The sequence below is a fragment of the Liolophura sinensis genome, chromosome 1 (genome assembly GCF_032854445.1).
Source record: "Liolophura sinensis isolate JHLJ2023 chromosome 1, CUHK_Ljap_v2, whole genome shotgun sequence".
Lineage (NCBI taxonomy): Eukaryota > Metazoa > Mollusca > Polyplacophora > Chitonida > Chitonidae > Liolophura > Liolophura sinensis.
The window spans coordinates 32,575,882-32,595,220 of NC_088295.1; the positions used below are offsets into that span (position 1 = coordinate 32,575,882).

At 38.3% G+C, this 19,339-nt stretch overlaps 1 protein-coding gene across 1 annotated transcript in view; it reads right to left on the reverse strand.

Annotated features, from left to right (window-relative positions):
• The window catches only part of LOC135478375 (tyrosine-protein phosphatase Lar-like), a 17,478-nt gene extending 2,409 nt beyond the window's left edge, over positions 1-15,069 (reverse strand). The window contains exons 1-5 of the mRNA XM_064758621.1: positions 14,863-15,069; positions 9,063-9,224; positions 1,577-1,708; positions 909-1,039; positions 2-118 (exon numbers count right to left, since the gene is read on the reverse strand). Of these exons, the coding sequence (XP_064614691.1) occupies positions 2-118; positions 909-1,039; positions 1,577-1,708; positions 9,063-9,224; positions 14,863-14,992 (672 nt within the window). The 5' untranslated portion in view covers positions 14,993-15,069. The remainder of the gene's footprint in view (position 1; positions 119-908; positions 1,040-1,576; positions 1,709-9,062; positions 9,225-14,862) is intronic.
• Positions 15,070-19,339: the final 4,270 nt, after the last annotated feature.

The following is a 19,339-nucleotide window of genomic DNA, read 5'->3' on the forward strand; positions in this document are numbered from 1 at the left end:
CTTCATAGGTATAATTCTTCTCAGGTTCAACAGACACTGTTTGTGCGTAACGTGCTTCCCTGGCTGGTGACCAAGGAAGGATGAATACCGTCTCATTATCATATTGCATTCCAGACAGCTGAAATATAACAAAAGGTCCAGGCATTCTGATAATGCTCATTTACCAGATTCTGTACACAATAAATACCACATATTTTTCTGACTGGTGTTTTTCGCCATACTCAAAAGACTATTTCACCTATATGATGGCGGCCAGCATTATGGTGGGAGAAAACCTGGCAGTGCCCTGGGAAACCCAGAGCCATCCACAGCTATAAATACTATAAAACAGATCAATAACTTTGCACAGTTAAATGTAAATCCTAATGAAATAAACAGATAAACAAACAAACATCGCTGAAAATGTCGGGCAAGCCCTGTTAACTCAACACTGAGTTGTATAACTATAAATTGGACTCTGTAGTCTCTGGCATATGACATGCAAACTGTAAGTCATCCATATGGTGTGTGTGAGACAGATGTGATAGTGCACAATAATTCTTCACACATTTCATCATAACATCTTTCCAACACTTCTAATAATAGCAATAATAATATCTTTATTTATTGAAGGCAGCTCAATTTACAAGGAAACTGTTCTTCTGCAAGGCCTTCACAGTCAAAACAATCTATAGGAAACGTACTTCAGAGTTCAATCAAAAAAATACATCAATATCATACACATATATAACAAGACAAAGCTTCATGTAGTTTGAAAAGTGAAGCTACACATATTCATACATACAAAAAAACAACAACACAACCAATAGTGCCGTCTGCACATCTATCTCAACAAGCAGGAGTAGTAGGGTAGTTGGCGACAGCGAATGTCACATGTAAGGATGTTGTCAATATACAATGTAACATACCTTGTAGGTCACAGTGAAGTTAGTGATGTTGGCGTTTCTGTCTCTCAGTAGCGGAGCCTTCCATGTAACATTCAGGCTGTGAAACGTATCCTGTATTTGTCTGATTTCCAGCTGGGTCACTTTACCTGGAGCTAATCAAATATTTACAGAAACATGAAAAAATATGTGACACACTGAAGGAAAATAATGTAAACATCTCTTGTTATCAACAGCTTGACCAGATAAGACCAGGCTTTTGACCAGATTTTAAGAACATAGCGGCAAGTACATAATTTACATCTCAAAGAACGTGAAAACCACAGAGGTTGACATGACAAATGTCCAGGCCTGATTTGTAGAATCCAGCCTAATGACTGCGGAATTGCTCTAAAAAATAAAAATAACACCTGTCAACAGTTCAAGTCCAAAGAAAAAACACATGTAGACAAATCTTCGTATTTTGGAAAAAAAGGCGAGTTGACCTATAATTGGCATATACATGTACTACAATTACTGTGTTTTCACCAGGTTAATTATTCTCACAAAGCAGATAAGCATTCACACATAACTGATCATGGTGCCAGAGCGACCCTTCTGTTCTTGAACAATCAGGCTGCACTAGAGAAAGGGAAATTACTTAAGCCTGTAAATGTATATCTATATTTTCTATCATGTTCTGTCTTACTAACCTGCTTCCAGTGTTCTAAATTCAGTTGTATTTGTAGATGGACCATTTCCCACTTCTGTTGAAGCCATCACTTTAACTTTGTAAGGCCAAAATTCTTCTAATCCCTCAATGGATGAACAATTGTTTTCAAAATCTGAAATAAAAGCTAGCATATGAATATTCAGTTTTAAGGTCAATGTTATTGGTGAAGAAACTATGGAGCTTCCATCATGTCTTTTACATGGAAAATGGTTTCCGTGGATGTACAGTACATGCATAAGACTGTGCCAATGCTCTCAAGTGACAAATGCTATCCACACACTGGTTGCAAGGCCCCCAGAACAAATTATCTATACTTATTTATTTGATTGGCACTAATGCCATACACAAGAATTGTTTACTTATATGATGACAGTCACATATATGAGTGGAGGAACGTGGAGTGAAAGACTCCACTTTCTTGCATGTGAATACAAATCTGCACACAATATTGATGCAAGACTAGTGATCTTCAACGGACGTTAGACTGCGCAAACTGCTACACAAGCATTGATGATTACTTACTTAAGATAACATACTTAGCTGATATGGATTCATTAAGTAATGAAATAATTTTCATCAAATAAAGGATTGCACTGTAGTCACAAATCTACTGTCTCTCACTTGGACATTACTAAATGACATTTAAATGTATTATTGTTTCCATCAACTTGTGTTACGGATTGATGCATTTCGCTAACCTTTGGGCACCCACCATATTGCATGTAATATACATCAAAAGCAGGGATAATCGACAAATAAATTTTGTGTTCACACAGTTTCTCAGTTGTGAAGACTTCGCCTGAATATATGTATTTCCCAAAAATAAACTGCTTTTAGAAGGCATAACAAATCTAAAATGGAGAAAGGATTAAAATGACCTTAACATACATGGTTTCTAGTTTCTGGATGGCTAATGTTTGGATCAATTGATATAGACTCAATCACCTCATCTTTGGCAAATACGGTTCCTATTGTGTTTTCATGATCAAACTAGTCATGGATGTTTTGGTAAATTCATCTAGCGTTTTATGGCACGGCGAGGACCAGATTTGGGATTTGTAATTTCTGTGAGGTCTGGCTTGCATTGTTAGTGATAGATAATCCTGCCATGAATAGCCATTCATCCCACAGAGGTGCAGCAACTTCTGCTGAAAAAGCGACAGTCGCAGATCATCTAATAAAAGTACTGCCTTCATATCCCAATGAAATGTTTTATAACGTGTTAAATAATCAGCGTATTTGTCACCTAATAATTGTTTGAAACATATCCACTTATCTCAGGTTTTCTCTGAATGAAAAGCAGGTACAATGAACAAATAGGTTTAGAGTTCACAAAGTTTCTCGGTTGTGACGACTTTGTTTAAATAAATTTTTTTCACTAAAATAAACAGCTTTTAGAAGGCATAACAAAGGACTAAAATGACCTTAACATACATGGTTTCTAGTGTCTGCATGGATAATTTTAGGATCCACTGACATACACTGTTTTCCAACAAGTGGTGTTTTTGTATACATGCATCTTTGGGAAATAGGGTTCCTGTTGTGTTTTCATGATCATACTAGTTATGGATGTTTTGATAAATTCATCTAGCGTTTTATGGTATGTGAGGACCAGATTCGCAGGTTTATTATTCCTATGCTGTCTAGCTTACACGTGTATTTATCTTGTAATGTATCAGGACTAAAGTTAGGTGTTACCAGTAAAGGTCTGTTAACTTCACAACTAGTATGGTCTGGTTCATGTGATGGCGACAACAGTCAATAAAAACCGAAACAAATTCCCTGTATTCTTCAGTGTAATAATTACCGACTGGCTATATATGTGTGATCATGGAGGTATATATACTCCATGGAGGAACAACTTGGGCCCTTCATAGTGTTCAGTGTACGATATCGATATAACAGGACTTGGGCCTTGTTTTAACAGGGGATTAGGCTGTCTGCCATGTGGCAAGTCTTCGCGCATGCGAAGCAGCTTCTGGCCCCTGGGGTAAAAGGTATTCAGAATGCTCCCAGTTGTTCATCGCTTACTCAATTTGCTTGGAAATATCATGTTCACATTATAAACATGCTACCAATAGTTGAATAGTAATGACCACTCATGCATGGTTTGTGTGCCTGATAAAGACGACCATTTCTGATTTGTTACAAGCAAATGAAGATACTACATGTGTACAGAGATACAAGCCTTTTGTCAATGCAAGAGGTACTTCACTTGTTTTTGTCCAAACACAAGAAAAGTATTTTTAAAGTATATTTACAAATAGTTCTAATATAAAGACTTTTTCATCGATTCATTAGTTCCCTTTCGTTAATGGACATGCATAAGTTGAAAACTCAACTTCATGGTGTTAGTTAGAATTTCCGTTCATTAGATTTTACCATAAAGAGCCATTTTTAAACAATCATCAAATAACATGCCGCCAATGTATATATTATAACTGTGGAGGTTTGAAGAAGGATGACATTCCCGTCCAATCTGAGCTGGATTTGACCATATTCCATTTCAATGCACCACAGTTTATTAACCTCTGCCATGATAGAACACGATGGAATGCTGCCCTTGCAAATGTCCCCATAAGCAGTGGTTCACAGGTTATAGGCCTACAGACAAACATTAGCAGGAAGCTTATACTTTCAACAGAGGCAGGTATTCACTGCATGTAATCCTCTTCGGTGAGTTATATTTTTAAAATCAGTGAGGACTGCGCATGCGCACCTGTCGATCAGCAGTGATTTTCGAGAAATGTAAGAATATAGTGTTTACAAAAATGAAAATTTTTAAGAAACCATTTATGAGGCCCTAAATTGCCACATGTGCACATTCAGTTAAGTATTTCTCCAATCTTATTTTTCTAAATTCAGATCGTTAGTTGTGTGGAAATGTGAATTTATGGAATTCAAACATGACCAATTTTTGATATTTATGAAAAAGGCCCATGTATTTCAAATGGGCAATTTTCTCAATTTTCAATCATTATTTAAAATGAATTGAGCTCTACTATGCCCAGAAATTATGAAAGAGGCAGTCCACCCTAAGTCCTACTAGAGGCGCGGTATAATACACTGGACACCAAAGAAAAAAGTGATATATTAAAATTAAGCGGGACTGAAGCTCCCCTCCTGAATTTAAAGTGGGGGAGCTAATTAAGCCTCCCATCTCCTTGAAATAATGTTTTTTCTATAGACCAAATAACATTGGCTGAGCGGTTTGAATAAAAATGCTTAACAAATAATGGACAACATGCAGTTTGTCCCGGATTTATAACAACTTGTTTCACTAGAAAATGTCGAAGTTTTGTCTCCGGCGATATATCTGATGAGAGTTTCTGGGGCTTAGGCAGCCCCTGGATCCTCATCTGATGGGTACCCAAAATTATGTGGCACCTGAGATACCAGTAATATATTAAATGCTCAAACAGATTATGGACATGGACGTTGCCGTTTCACTTTATCCGTACGTTTGTTTCAGATTCACCGAGAAGCCCAGTCAGGTGGTAGCATACCTTGCCAGGTACAGGCCCAAACATCTATTGGAGACAGATTGCCGCTATGCTAATGGCATTTGGAGTGCAGAATCCGGTTCGAAATACTGCTGTTTGTTATTTTGGGGGTTTTTTTTTTTGGTTTCTTGGAGCAAACAAATCCTCTGGTGTGAATTTTCTTACAATGTTTTGTGTCCACATGGGGCTATTCACATCGTTGTTTGTTCCACTCAGGTAAATTCTCAGCTACCCGAATTATGGATTGTTGAAACATCTTTACATTTATTAGACTAAAATGCAACTAAAATTTTGGTTGGTGCGACCCAAAAAATTAAATCCAGTACCACTTGTGCGACTAGAATATCATCATGGTACTGGTCATTTAAAGTTGTCATTGAATCGGTTTGTCAATCAAGACACATGTCAACTTTGGTCAGAATCAGGGAATTCTGGACTGGTAGTTACATTGTCACCTAAGTCACTCAACTTGAGTTGCTGTGTCACCTCGAGTCGAAATCCCTGAGTGATGGCACATGTCACAGCACATGGTCAAAACATTCATGATGTGAACTCTAACAGTTCTTTCTCTCCTTAGTTAGAGAGTACACTGTATGCTTGTTTTTAAAGTCTGCTAAAACGTTTTTGAACTTTGTGAGGTTCACGTGAATAACTGTCTGACTTGTGGAATGTTTGCTTTTGAATTCCTGACAAAGTTTCAAACTGTCACACAATCATCATCAACAACACAGTATTAAAGCCTACTGGTAGGCATAAATTAGTGGTATAAGCTCCGTTCAAAGGAAGGTTTCTTTGACCTGTGATCACAGGAATCATACTAAGCTTAGGCAAAAGTGGGAAGTGGGTACTTGTTCAGCTGATTATCATTTTTAATTTCTTTTCTTAGCATGGCCGTCTGATTGACGATCTCTTAACTCTTCATTGTCTCAGGTCGTACAAAAGGTAGTAGGGGCCCAAACCATGGAGATTGAAAGAGTGTTGTGCTACAATGGCGATGCGTCAACTTTCAGTTCTAAGTCATAGTATAGGCCTACATGTATTTTGAAACAAGCTACATTTTGTTGATCGATGCAAAAGGAACTCAAGCTATACACATACATATGCTTTATGTTAATTTTCACCTGTACTACATTCATCCGGTATGAACTTAATGGGAACCAATCACTTTCATGCTTTTTATATACAAGCTCCCACAACATGATTGCTAGAGTCCAATCGGAACTTTGTGAAGATGAGATACAGTGTATGTTTCTTTTACTTCTTTCCCATAAATTTATGATGCGCTTACCCATGTGCCTAAAAAAGCAAAGTAAACCTTGAGCCCTGAATTTTATGGAATAAATGTACATGTTCATATACACCGAAGAACTTTGCACAGCGTAACATTTATGCTACTTCCAAAGTAAACAGATGTGATTTATAAAAAATCAAAGCAGTGATGAAAATCACTTACATTCTCTCAAGCTGGCTCATGTATTACGACTGTATTTATTTACCATCTGCATGAGCTTCATTCCAACTGTTAACACAGCTCAAGGGGCAAAACACACCGCATGTGTCCCAAACAGCAGTGCTCACATGCACTGTATAATTTTCACATAGGTGCTATGTGTTTCAAACCACCATTCATAGCTGGCACTTTATACTTACATCCTATTTCTAAACGTGAAGTTTGACTAGTTAAAATGACAAGTGGACAAGACTGTGTGGAAATCCAATACACTGGTTGAGTTTAAAAAATTTATTTTGCAGTAACCAGCAGATGTACAGAATCGGCGTTACATTTCTTTTATTTTTTATATCAAAGAACAGAAATCCCTTTACTAGGACAACGCTTTATTCTGTCAAATTATGGAAAGCTGTGATTCAACTTCATGCTGAGAAGTATTTCCTGTTTTAATACAACACTAAGGTTTTACTGAATTGTGACCGCGTTGTGAATTATTGGAGCATGTTCACCGAATATCAAGATTTTTGCACACTCTGATCCAGTGAAATGAACAGATTTCTGTTTGTGCTGTGGTGGCCTGCTGGGCACATGTGAGGTGAATCCATGGGTTGGATTGTTTGAACACCTGTCTGCGCATGTATTATATGTCACTGTAGCGATCACATATTCATCAATATAAAGCAACACCCAGTTCTGCTGAATCTTTGATGTAGTGCTCTGAAAGCTGTCAATGTTGGCCTACATACAATGTATTGTTGTCGTTTTCGGCATGGATGTAGCCAGCTAATGCATCTAGGGTTACACCCAGTCCTGCTTAATCTTTGATACAGTTCGGCAAGAGCTGTCAATGTTGGCCTACATGTATCCCCTCCCATTGTTCCTGAGTGTTGTTTTAGCGGACACCGACAACTTTAAGTTGAGGAAATCTTGATTAAAAAAACAAACAGGCACTTCAAATTATGGACTTTGATTTGTTTTTTCTAGCACAAAAGACAAATGAAGCTTTACACCATTTGTTTTCATTCCAGATTTCAAATCACGAAAAGTGAAGAAAAAATGGAGGATATATGGGAATTAAAGGAAAATTCTCTCCAGCCAGGAGGTAGATAGCATTAATATATATCAACCTGTTACACTTGCATGTTTCCATGCAGTAGGTCATGCAGCTATTAGCATACACTGTCAATAAGTGTCAGATCTTATTCTCTATTAACCAATTGTCATCCAAATGCAATGTTGTCTTGGAAAGATCTAAGCTGACCCCACTAAAATAAATGATTGTTTATGGCATAACGCAATTTCTGTGCTGGACACTCCAGCTATATTGTGGTGCTTAACCCCCAATACATTCTGACTCTCAGGCCAATCGTTTTTAGATGTGTGTATTAAGTAAGTATACTGTGAATTATTGAATCTACCAGCGATAACAAGCCATCTGTTATGACTCCAGAATCCTCTCCCACATCCTGAGTCAATGTGTAGTTTGTTTAGACCAGGGAAAAGTTCTGGCGGACTCCAACATGTTCTTAGCTCTGTGCACTAGTCACTGTCACATTTGTGTTCTGTATTACTGACCTCACTTACCTAGGTTCCTCTCCTAGATCCATCAGAGTCAGTGTGTAGCTTGTAGCACTAGGGAAAGGCTCTGGCCGACTCCAACATACACTCACATTCTTAGCTCTGACCACTGTCACATTTGTCTTTACTACTGATCTCACTTACCAATGATAACACAGCGACTGTCTGGTCGCGATTCCTCTCCCAAATCCACCAGAGTCAGTGTGTAGCTTGTAGGACCAGAGAAAGGCACTGGCTGACTCCACCATACACTCACATTCTTAGCCCTGACCACTGTCACAATTGTCTTTATTACTCACTTACCAGCAATAACTGGACTCCTGTCTCGCTGTGGTTCCTCTCCCAAATCCACCAGAGTCAGTGTGTAGTTTGTAGGACCAGGGAAAGGCACTGACAGACTCCAACACGCTCAGTCCACTAGTCACAGTCACATTTGTGTTCTTTATTACTGATCTCACTTACCAGCGATAACTTGATCCCTGTCTCGCTGTGCTTTCTTTCCCAAATCCACCAGTCAGTGTGTAGTTTGTAGGACCAGGGAAAGGCTCTGGCGGACTCCAACATGCTCTGTCCACTAGTCACTGTCACATTTGTGTTCTTTATTACTGACTTCACTTACCAGCAATAACTTTCTTCCTGTCTCGCTGTGGTTCCTCTCCCAAATCCACCAGAGTCAGTGTGTAGTTTGTAGGACCAGGGAAAGGCACTGACAGACTCCAACAAGCTCAGTCCACTAGTCACAGTCACATTTGTGTTCTTTATTACTGATCTCACTTACCAGCGATAACTTGATCCCTGTCTAGCTGTGCTTTCTTTCCCAAGTCTACCAGTCAGTGTGTAGTTTGTAGGACCAGGGAAAGGCTCTGGCCGACTCCAACATGCTCTGTCCACTAGTCACTGTCACATTTGTGTTCTTTATTACTGACTTCACTTACCAGCGATAACTTTCTTCCTGTCTCGCTGTGGTTCCTCTCCTAAATCCACCAGAGTCAGTGTGTAGTTTGTAGGACCAGGGAAAGGCTCTGGCCGACTCCAACATACACTCACATTCTTAGCTCCTTCCACTGTCACACTTATGTTTTTTATTTCAGATGGCACTGTAAAAAAACAATAGCAATGAATGATTGCTCTAGATCAAAAAGCACATGTAAAGAAGATAAATGAAACATCAATTGTTCCCCTTTTTCCTGTCTATACAATTACTTTCAGCTGAGTGTTGAAGTACATGTTCTCACAAAGATTAAAAAGTCAAGAATGAGAGGGTTATGAGGTTATCTACAGAACAGTTACAAGTACATAGATCTCTCAAAAGCAGCTGTTACATTGTTACTTTTCAGCATCATCATAGAAAAGAAACAAATGTTATTTTTCATCAAATTTCTGTTGTTCATCAAATATGAGAAATGATATATAAAATCTTGCTTTCAAATCATAAAATCTCAAGTTAAATAATTTCTGGTCTGAAATTTTGGGGGGCAAGACAATCATCACTTTTTCTCAATATGTCAAAAAAGAATTGTGTTCAGTTATAATCAAGAATATGTGGATGGAATGTAACCTTGTGTTGGTTTAGACAAAAATGATAGGACATACATGTGCAGTAGATAATGAAACTTCATAATCTGTATTACACGAATTTCCTTTCAATAGGCCCAGAAATTTGTCTGTTACCACAGTTACAGAAATTAAACTTATTAATATATCTACACGTATTGGATGCAAAAAAGAGGAAAAGCCAGGGACCCATTTAGGTCCCCTTGTAGGTGCAGGGAAATGCCCTAGTAGAGGGTTCAGGTGAGAAAAATTGATGCTGAATTGCAGTTTTTACATTAAAAAAGATAATCAGAAGCTAGATGTGGTGCATAATAAAATTATATATTTGTATCACCATAACATTTGGAAAGGTGCAAGAGCACCTGGGAGCTCAACAAATAAGATCGTCTGTGACTGATTGATAGACAACGTTCCAAAAATTTACTGATACCGCTACTGAGTAACTGAACACACCATACATGCTTTCTGCCCGTCAACCTCAATGTGGACTTCGTCCTGTGACCAACTTCAGCTGAGCTTGTTTTTCACACCATTGTCAACCTCTCTAGGTGATTTGCCTTTCTTTAAAGTTCAAAACATGACTGCTTTTATGCCATGAGCGACAGAGTCGAAACCACAGGCGCCTGTGCCAAAACCACTAACACGCACGGTCACTCAATGAGGAAATATCCATAACAACTGTTGTGATTGGTTGAAAATTTTTTCATAAATGGCCATCTCCATGAGTCGGCATCATTCCAAATGGACAAGATCTGCTGTGGAGACTTAAACAACACAGCAGTTCAGTGACGAGAGCGCTGAGGTGATATCCCCTGCTCAAAAAGGACCCCCAAGGCTTCAAAAAAGTGGAAATCTGTCGATCTTTGGAGAATTTTAATTTTCTTGTTAAAGAGACACAACAGTGACAACAGCAAGTAACTGATAATAAGAAGATTTTGTGACCAATTAAAACCTGGGATTAAGAGGTGGAGGGATATGAAACTCTAGTCTTCTCGTTTCATAACGCGGCAGTCTGAGACTTATTATCAGTATTATCGTTAATACACTTTCTGAATATACTAGTAGCACAGATTCTAGTGCTGAAAATTGGCTGAGACCACTGTAGGTTTCGAACCAGCGACCTCGGAGTCAGGCACCAAATCACCAGCAATACATGTTAACCAAATAAACCACTCGACCAAAAGGCCTTCCACAAAAATAGATGATCAGTAGACTTTACAGCGAAGCTGCATGACTCAAAAACCTGTCTGATATATTCACCTAAGGGAGTGGCATCATTTGTGATCATCAGAGGTGTAAACTGACATCTAAACCAGTCCGAGATTTTATCTGATTAACTCACTAACCACAGGATCTTCAAAGAAGACATCGCTTAATCTTTGCCATAGAACTGTCAAAATACGCCTAGTCAACAACCCGATTCCAGACAACGTTACTGAGGTCATTATAGTACATGTTTGCTTACATATTAATTCAACTATCACGAATTCTTCATTTCTAGTGGTATGATTGAGAGTGTCGTCAAAATCGCGTCTTTTTGAATGTCAGCTTGATCTGGCCGACGGGATATTTTTTGGTTTTATTCAAAGAAATCCGCCCATCCCATGCCTGAACAACGCCGACTTTTAATAAATGTGATTTCGGAAAATGTACCTATAGTAAATATATGTTTGTAATACACCATTTGCTGCATTTTTCTGTTGTTGAAAACGTCTGAAAAATAGGATCTTCAAATTTTACTTTGTGTTTTTACTTTCATTCTATGCACTTAAAGTATAAAAGAAAACTCAGGTTTTATTTTGTTTACTCGTTGAACTCTTGTAGTACTTTTATGGCACTGCTGAATGTGTACCATTAAAGTTTGGCTACCTTTGACACAAATGGATAAAAAAAACCCAAATGGAAATCACACTTAAAACTGCAGTGTTGTCGGGTCTGCTCGTCTGATCAACTGATCAAGGGGACTTGTCCAAAGTTCAGTCACCATGCCTGATGACTAAAATCTGTTAAATTACCGATATGGTTTGTAATTGCCATGTAAATAATTTTACGTCTGTGAGCTGTGTTCTTTATCCTCAATGGCATAAAATAAACTCAAGACAAAGCATGTTATATTTACATTGAATAGTCTTTTTTGGACATGGTCTTCTTAACAATTTCTTGCTTTTAAATATTTTTTTTCTCTTAAAATGTGAACAGCTGTAACAAGTCGGCTGTTTTGTGGTAGTTTGTAACTGTAGAGTGCAATCCTGCACAGGCAGATGTTCAATAATAGAACTATTTAAATTTTAGATATCTATTTCAACAACAAAACACACTAAATTTTGCTGGGATTGTCTTCAATTATTTTAGTGTTAATTACATTTATTTACAACAGTATGACATATAAAATAAAATAAAATCGAACTGTCAGAAGGAGTATGGCTGGTGAAAGTTGGTGTTGATAGAGCACATGGATTTGGCAAGCTACTTACGCGTATATTTAAAAGAGAATGAAAAAGTTCGTTAAAAATGTACAATTCAGGTCCGATTAAAATATTATTGATTTTCATGTGAGTGGTGAAGCAAAATTTGTACACATTAGAACTGAGGTTAAATGCTGATTTAACATTTTCGCCCTCTCTGTTATTGTAAACTGTCTTAACAAAATATTTTGTTTTTCCTTAGTAAAGTTGATTACTTCTATCTCGAAAATCCAGATGGAAGAAGCCAAGTGGCTTTTGTCAACCAGACAGCTCATACACTGACCAAGTCAAACTAATATCAGTTGTCATCTTTGCTCAGAGGATACAATAGGGAATTGACATCTCAATGGAATGAGGAACCCTTTTTAAGTCACAGACTTTTTTATGTGCTTTCTTCTCTCTATATGATCAGGGCCGGTTCATCTGACACTCACATTTAATATCTGTAAAAAGAATCGCTGCAGGCCCCTATGTAAAATTATCTTCCGCACAACAAAACATATCGGTCAAAGAACATGCAGATGCCTGCAGCAAAGTTTTTAGAATTATGAACACTGGGATTTATTTCAAACACAAATCAAGACAGAAAAACACAATAAATGATAGCAAATAAGTGATGCACAGGACAAAGGCCCTTGGTGAGTACAAAACAGGCAAACAATTTTTAAAATTTATTTGATTGGTGTTTTATGTCGTACTCAAGGATACTGCACTTACACAACAGTGGACAGAATTACAGGGTTTAAAATTTGCCTCATATGACATAGCCTTTGTCCGATATGGAGTCCCTGACACATAAAATTGAAAATTAAGATGGCGTGTATACTGTAAATCTTTGACCTTTTCTACCATTAAAGCACTTTGTTCAGAGAAATCTATGCACAGAATTATCACGAAAACGATGCTAAAAATGATTTGTTTGTGTCACTGAAGATGCAGTTTTATTAAACTGCACAAATTATTTCTCTACACCCCATAATCATCTCAGAATGTTTCAAAATATTGATCGCAAAAATACTGATTGTATATCAGTTGTAAGATAAATTATGTGTAGGTAATTTTTGAAGTTAAAATACTATTTGGATTTAAGACAGTGTCTTTTAATTCCTATTAAATTTTGTTTAACACTATTCTATATGTTCAAGTCAAAACGGGTACGGGGTCGGGAAAGTCACACAGGGAAGGACTTTTACACCTGTTACTATTTATTTATTTGATTGGTGTTTCATGGCGGCCAACATTATGGTGGGAGGAAACTGGACACCTATGCTTCTAAGTCACAGCGGATAAACAACACATGGGGGATAGCGGAGACATGTTCACAGATACCTTGACGGCTTTTATGAACGAAAACGCCAGTGTCAAGATTAAAAGAAGACAACAAAACGTGCATTACCCAGACTGCATTGCGGAAATGCCCAGGCTCTTAAAGGAGAAGAAAACTTAACTATCAAACAAATACCAATGAAGAGAGTATACATTTCCTTGCAGGTACATGCCATAAAAAATTCTAATATCTACCATAAGCTGATAAACTGTAAATAAAGTCAGTGCCAAAATCCTCTGTGGGCGACTTCATTTTGCCCAAATACTAGTGATGAAGTCGTCTGTGTTAGGAGGAGAATTGCCATCGGAAACTGCCGAAGTGCAGTTCATACATTTCGGGTAGTACTCTTCTTCCCAGAAGGTAGCAAACAGTACAGTTTGTTTTCCGCTTCACGATCGGGAAACCGGAATGTTAAACATAGGTTCTGAGTTTACACGAACAAGCCGACAGTTTTAACGACTCACTGGCTGAGAGGCAACACACCCCCAGCATAAATTACAGGGTGTTAAAGATGGAGGATGCGAAGAAGTCAGCGATTTATGCCAGCTTTGCTGTTTTCAGACTTTATGTGTATGGCGAGGTAAAATCGCAAAATTATGCAGCAGGCACCACCAGATAGAAAAAATGTGCTCTTTTCAGTCCATAGTGTCATTGTTTTAAGTTTTCTTCTCCTTTAACATCAGTTTCATATCCCCCGGACTCGTAATTCCAGATTACAACAAATACCTCTTCTCCAACACCCACCTCTCAATAACACTACAACGATGTAACAATCAGTCAAAATATCAGAATAGCTAAGGTTAAGGCTCTCATAACAAAGGTATCAACCAAATTTGATTATATTCAGACAAGCAGATCAAGTAGAGGTCATGTAGAAAAACAGTAACCAGTGAGAACAGGGGAGTTTTGAGTTGGAACTCTTTTGTTGTTAAAGTAAAAACAGTCCTATGTCATGTAAGGCAAACTTTGTCAACATTAATCTACCAATCAACAGAGGCACAAATGACACCTGTTTCCCTTAACAGCTTTTGAAGTTCTTCAACTCCTCAGTTTTCTCCATTATTTGTTTACTTTAAATTACTTTTTGATTCTTTTTTCTCCTGCCTATGATACAGTAAATGTGATGAACATTTTGATAGCTATATATCACATGATACTTTTGGACATTTCTTACCTTTTTTTGTAGTGATGAAAGAATTGGACCTTGAACCTTCCCTATTACTAAACAGTGAAACTGATAAAAAGACAGGAACATGACAACACTCCTCAGCACTTAGCACTGAGGGCTGTCACTGAGGAGTGATTAGCCTTAAGGGTCCGAGGAATGAAAACAGAGAAAATCTTGATTGATGACAGGCTAATGGATTATCCCAAACTAAGGTATCTTACCCTCAGGATTCGTTCTGACGGTCAGCGTAGCCGGATCAGGATTCTCATCTACACCTTCAGATTTCAGATACATCTCCAGTCTATACTCAATGTATGGGAACAAGTCTGTGACATTGTACGTGAAGTTCATCTGGCTTTTGCCAAACTGCTCATAACTCACATTTCCACAAAATGTCTGCGTTTGTGACTGAGGAAGACAAATGAGTAAAGTTTTAAACAAACATACTGGTATAATGAGAAATTTCTGAACCACCATTAATATATTGCCAATAAGTATTTGACAACCTCTGTGTGGATATGGTCTGATATGAAGTGGAAACTACTTGCCTTCCATACTCTGGAAGCTGAGTACAGGGAGCTAAATATACATATGTATCAATGACTCAAGGGCCGGATAAAGGCATGGTGGATATACAACAATACATATACAGTAAAACTTGTTTGAACTGACCACGCCCGGTACTGCGAGAAAATTTTGGTTTTCACAAGATTTTAGGGCATTTTTGAAGCTTTGTCTGTCAAAAAAGGGATTTGTTTCATACACGCAATTTTTTCTGTCACATTCGCCAAGGTAAAACTGCTTCTTAGGATATCTTTGCCCACAATGGACACAATGACCAGCTCTGTGCCAGTTTCACGTAAGACCTACTGACTTTATCAGTCGCGCATTTATCAGTCGCGCATTTCCATACAACGTCTCTTGGTTATTCCTAATGGGTCGCCCCATGACTGATTCAATGAAATATGAGAACTACAATGTATAGTGACAGAGAGTGACCTTAATGCATTATTTCACATCCTGAATAGCTCAGTCACCCCACTTCTTGACTAAGCTGAGCAATGTACTGGTCAAACTGAAATTTAAGAGAATGTGTTCACTAATCTGAGAAACTGTTTATTAAGACGATTATCTCCCTTCTCTGACCTCTTTTGCCCCCCCCCCCCCCACAGTGGTAAAGGCAAGGGTTGGGATTATACAAAAGCCAGATTATACAAAGCCAGATTATACAAACTGGATTAATACGCACTAGATACGAGGACTGGAAATCATGGATGGTATTCACAATTATAGATAAGTGCAGGTTTATTCAAATAAAATAACATGGGTTCCAAATGGAGATAAAAGTGGACTATGTGGCATGGTTGGCACATTGACAAGATGTCATTTCCAGAGGCGTCGGTGTTAGAAGTTTCAATATACACAAATGTACCCTTGAGGTTTTTATAAATTACATGTATAGTACTCACTGCTACACCATCTTCTGTAAAGTGAACCTGTCTAAGGCAGCCATTTTCCTTGAACACCAGCAGGCGAAAATGCTTTACATTGGTATCCGTCCTCTCCCATATCAGCTCAAAACTTCGTGATGTTTTTGACGTTAGTGAGATGTTGACTGGGGAAGGACCTGAGAATTACGACAGCAAAGATATTTTTTTCCCAAAAAAAATCCCTGGAGATCGACCATGACCACATGTCCAGTGTTTAAACAAATGTTATTAATTATTTAGTATCAATCTGTATCATGTGGTATACAACATTGCTTAATTTGTCACACTGACCAAGCCATAGAGAGAAAATATTTATTGTATAATCCTGCAAAATTAGTAAATGAAAAAAAAAACTATAAAGTTTCTGTTCGCTACAGGTACACTATTACTATACACACATCAATACATGACTATATATATGCATATACACTTGATGCATACTTGTATATAGCTTAACACTGCCAACTGGGTATGCTACTTGTATGTAGCTTAACACTGCCAACTGAGTATGCTACTTGTATGTAGCTTAACACTGCCAACTGAGTATGCTACTTGTATGTAGCTTAACGCTGTCAACTGGGTATGCTACTTGTATGTAGCTTAACACTGCCAACTGAGTATGCTACTTGTATGTAGCTTAACACTGCCAACTGAGTATGCTACTTGTATGTAGCTTAACACTGCCAACTGAGTATGCTACTTGTATGTAGCTTAACGCTGCCAACTGGGTATGCTACTTGTATGTAGCTTAACACTGCCAACTGGGTATGCTACTTGTATGTAGCTTAACACTGCCAACTGAGTATGCTACTTGTATGTAGCTTAACGCTGCCAACTGGGTATGCTACTTGTATGTAGCTTAACACTGCCAACTGAGTATGCTACTTGTATGTAGCTTAACCCTGTCAACTGAGTATGCTACTTGTATGTAGCTTAACACTGCCAACTGAGTATGCTACTTGTATGTAGCTTAAAACTGCCAACTGGGTATGCTACTTGTATGTAGCTTAACACTGCCAACTGAGTATGCTACTTGTATGTAGCCTAACACTGCCAACTGGGTATGCTACTTGTATGTAGCTTATCTCTGCCAACTGGGTATGCTACTTGTATGTAGCTTATCTCTGCCAACTGGGTATGCTACTTATATGTAGCTTATCTCTGCCAACTGGGTATGCTACTTGTATGTAGCTTAACACTGCCAACTGGGTATGCTACTTGTATGTAGCTTAACGCTGCCAACTGGGTATGCTACTTGTATGTAGCTTAACACTGCCAACTGGGTATGCTACTTGTATGTAGCTTAACACTGCCAACTGAGTATGCTACTTGTATGTAGCTTATCTCTGCCAACTGGGTATGCTACTTGTATGTAGCTTAACGCTGCCAACTGGGTATGCTACTTGTATGTAGCTTAACACTGCCAACTGGGTATGCTACTTGTATGTAGCTTAACACTGCCAACTGAGTATGCTACTTGTATGTAGCTTATCTCTGCCAACTGGGTATGCTACTTGTATATAGCTTAACACTGCCAACTGGGTATGCCACTTGTATGTAGCTTAACACTGCCAACTGAGTATGCTACTTGTATGTAGCTTAACGCTGCCAACTGGGTATGCTACTTGTATGTAGCTTAACACTGCCAACTGGGTATGCTACTTGTATGTAGCTTAACCCTGTCAACTGAGTATGCTACTTGTATGTAGCTTAACACTGCCAACTGAGTATGCTACTTGTATGTAGCTTAACGCTGCCAACTGAGTATGTTACTTGTATGTAGCTTATCTCTGCCAACTGAGTATGCTACTTGTATGTAGCTTAACACTGCCAACTGAGTATGCTACTTGTATGTAGCTTATCTCTGCCAACTGAGTATGCTACTTGTACATAGCCTAACACTGCCAACTGAGTATGCTACTTGTATGTAGCTTATCTCTGCCAACTGGGTATGCTACTTGTATGTAGCTTAACACTGCCAACTGAGTATGCTACTTGTACATAGCCTAACACTGCCAACTGAGTATGCTACTTGTATGTAGCTTAACACTGCCAACTGAGTATGCTACTTGTATGTAGCTTATCTCTGCCAACTGAGTATGCTACTTGTATGTAGCTTAACACTGCCAACTGAGTATGCTACTTGTATGTAGCTTATCTCTGCCAACTCAGTATGCTACTTGTACGTAGCCTAACGCTGTCAACTGAGTATGCTACTTGTATGTAGCTTAACACTGCCAACTGAGTATGCTACTTGTATGTAGCTTAACACTGTCAACTGAGTATGCTAATAGTATGTAGCTTAACACTGCCAATGGGGTATGCTTGTTTCTGCACCTGAGTGGAAATGTACAGGACTTACGCAGCTCTACATCATATGTCTGAGAGATTGAGGAGTTGACGTTGTTAGACTGGGCCTTCAGCTTTAGGTGATATAACCCAGACACCGGGGCATGCAAGACATAACTGTGATTCTTCTTATTCTGGTACGTAATCTCCTCTTGCCTAGAGAATCCACTTGGTCCAGTAACCATCAGGTAGAATTTGTCCACCAATCCTGTCCCGTTTGTCCACGTAAATGTGATTGTCTTTTCCGCAGAGGACGACGTATTTGACACATACACTGGTACACTAGGTGCTGAAATACCCCAAAGGATTAGCATATATGAATAATGCTAAGTACAATGAATAATTAAAAGTGCATATGAATGTTAAAAGTTTCAAACATTTTCAATCCAAGAAGGGAATGCCTGACGTACATAAGCTGAGAGTTAATAATGATATCAGGAATTTGTAACGTAATTGGCAGCGTTCAGGATTACAATGTACCTTCAGTTTTCACTAATGATCATCTGACCTGACCCATATAATAAAAAAGAAATCAATTTTGACTGAATGGTACCTGAGAAAATAACAATTTTGGTGCATGAGCCAATCAAATGATTAAATACATGTATTTAGTGACAACATGGACTAACAAATTAGTGACATTGATATTTGTCTGCTGTATTTACAGTAACATGTATAAGCTAAGCTGGATATCAAGAAGAATTTCTGAGTTCAGAAACCAGTCAAACAATCCAGTCTAAAGTGCACATATCATTCTGAAGCCATTGCACAAAGCCTCAAATCTACCCTGACAACTTGTTAAGTCTTCCACATTTTCCACATCAGACACAAGAAAGCCATAAATCTGACTTCTTGTCAA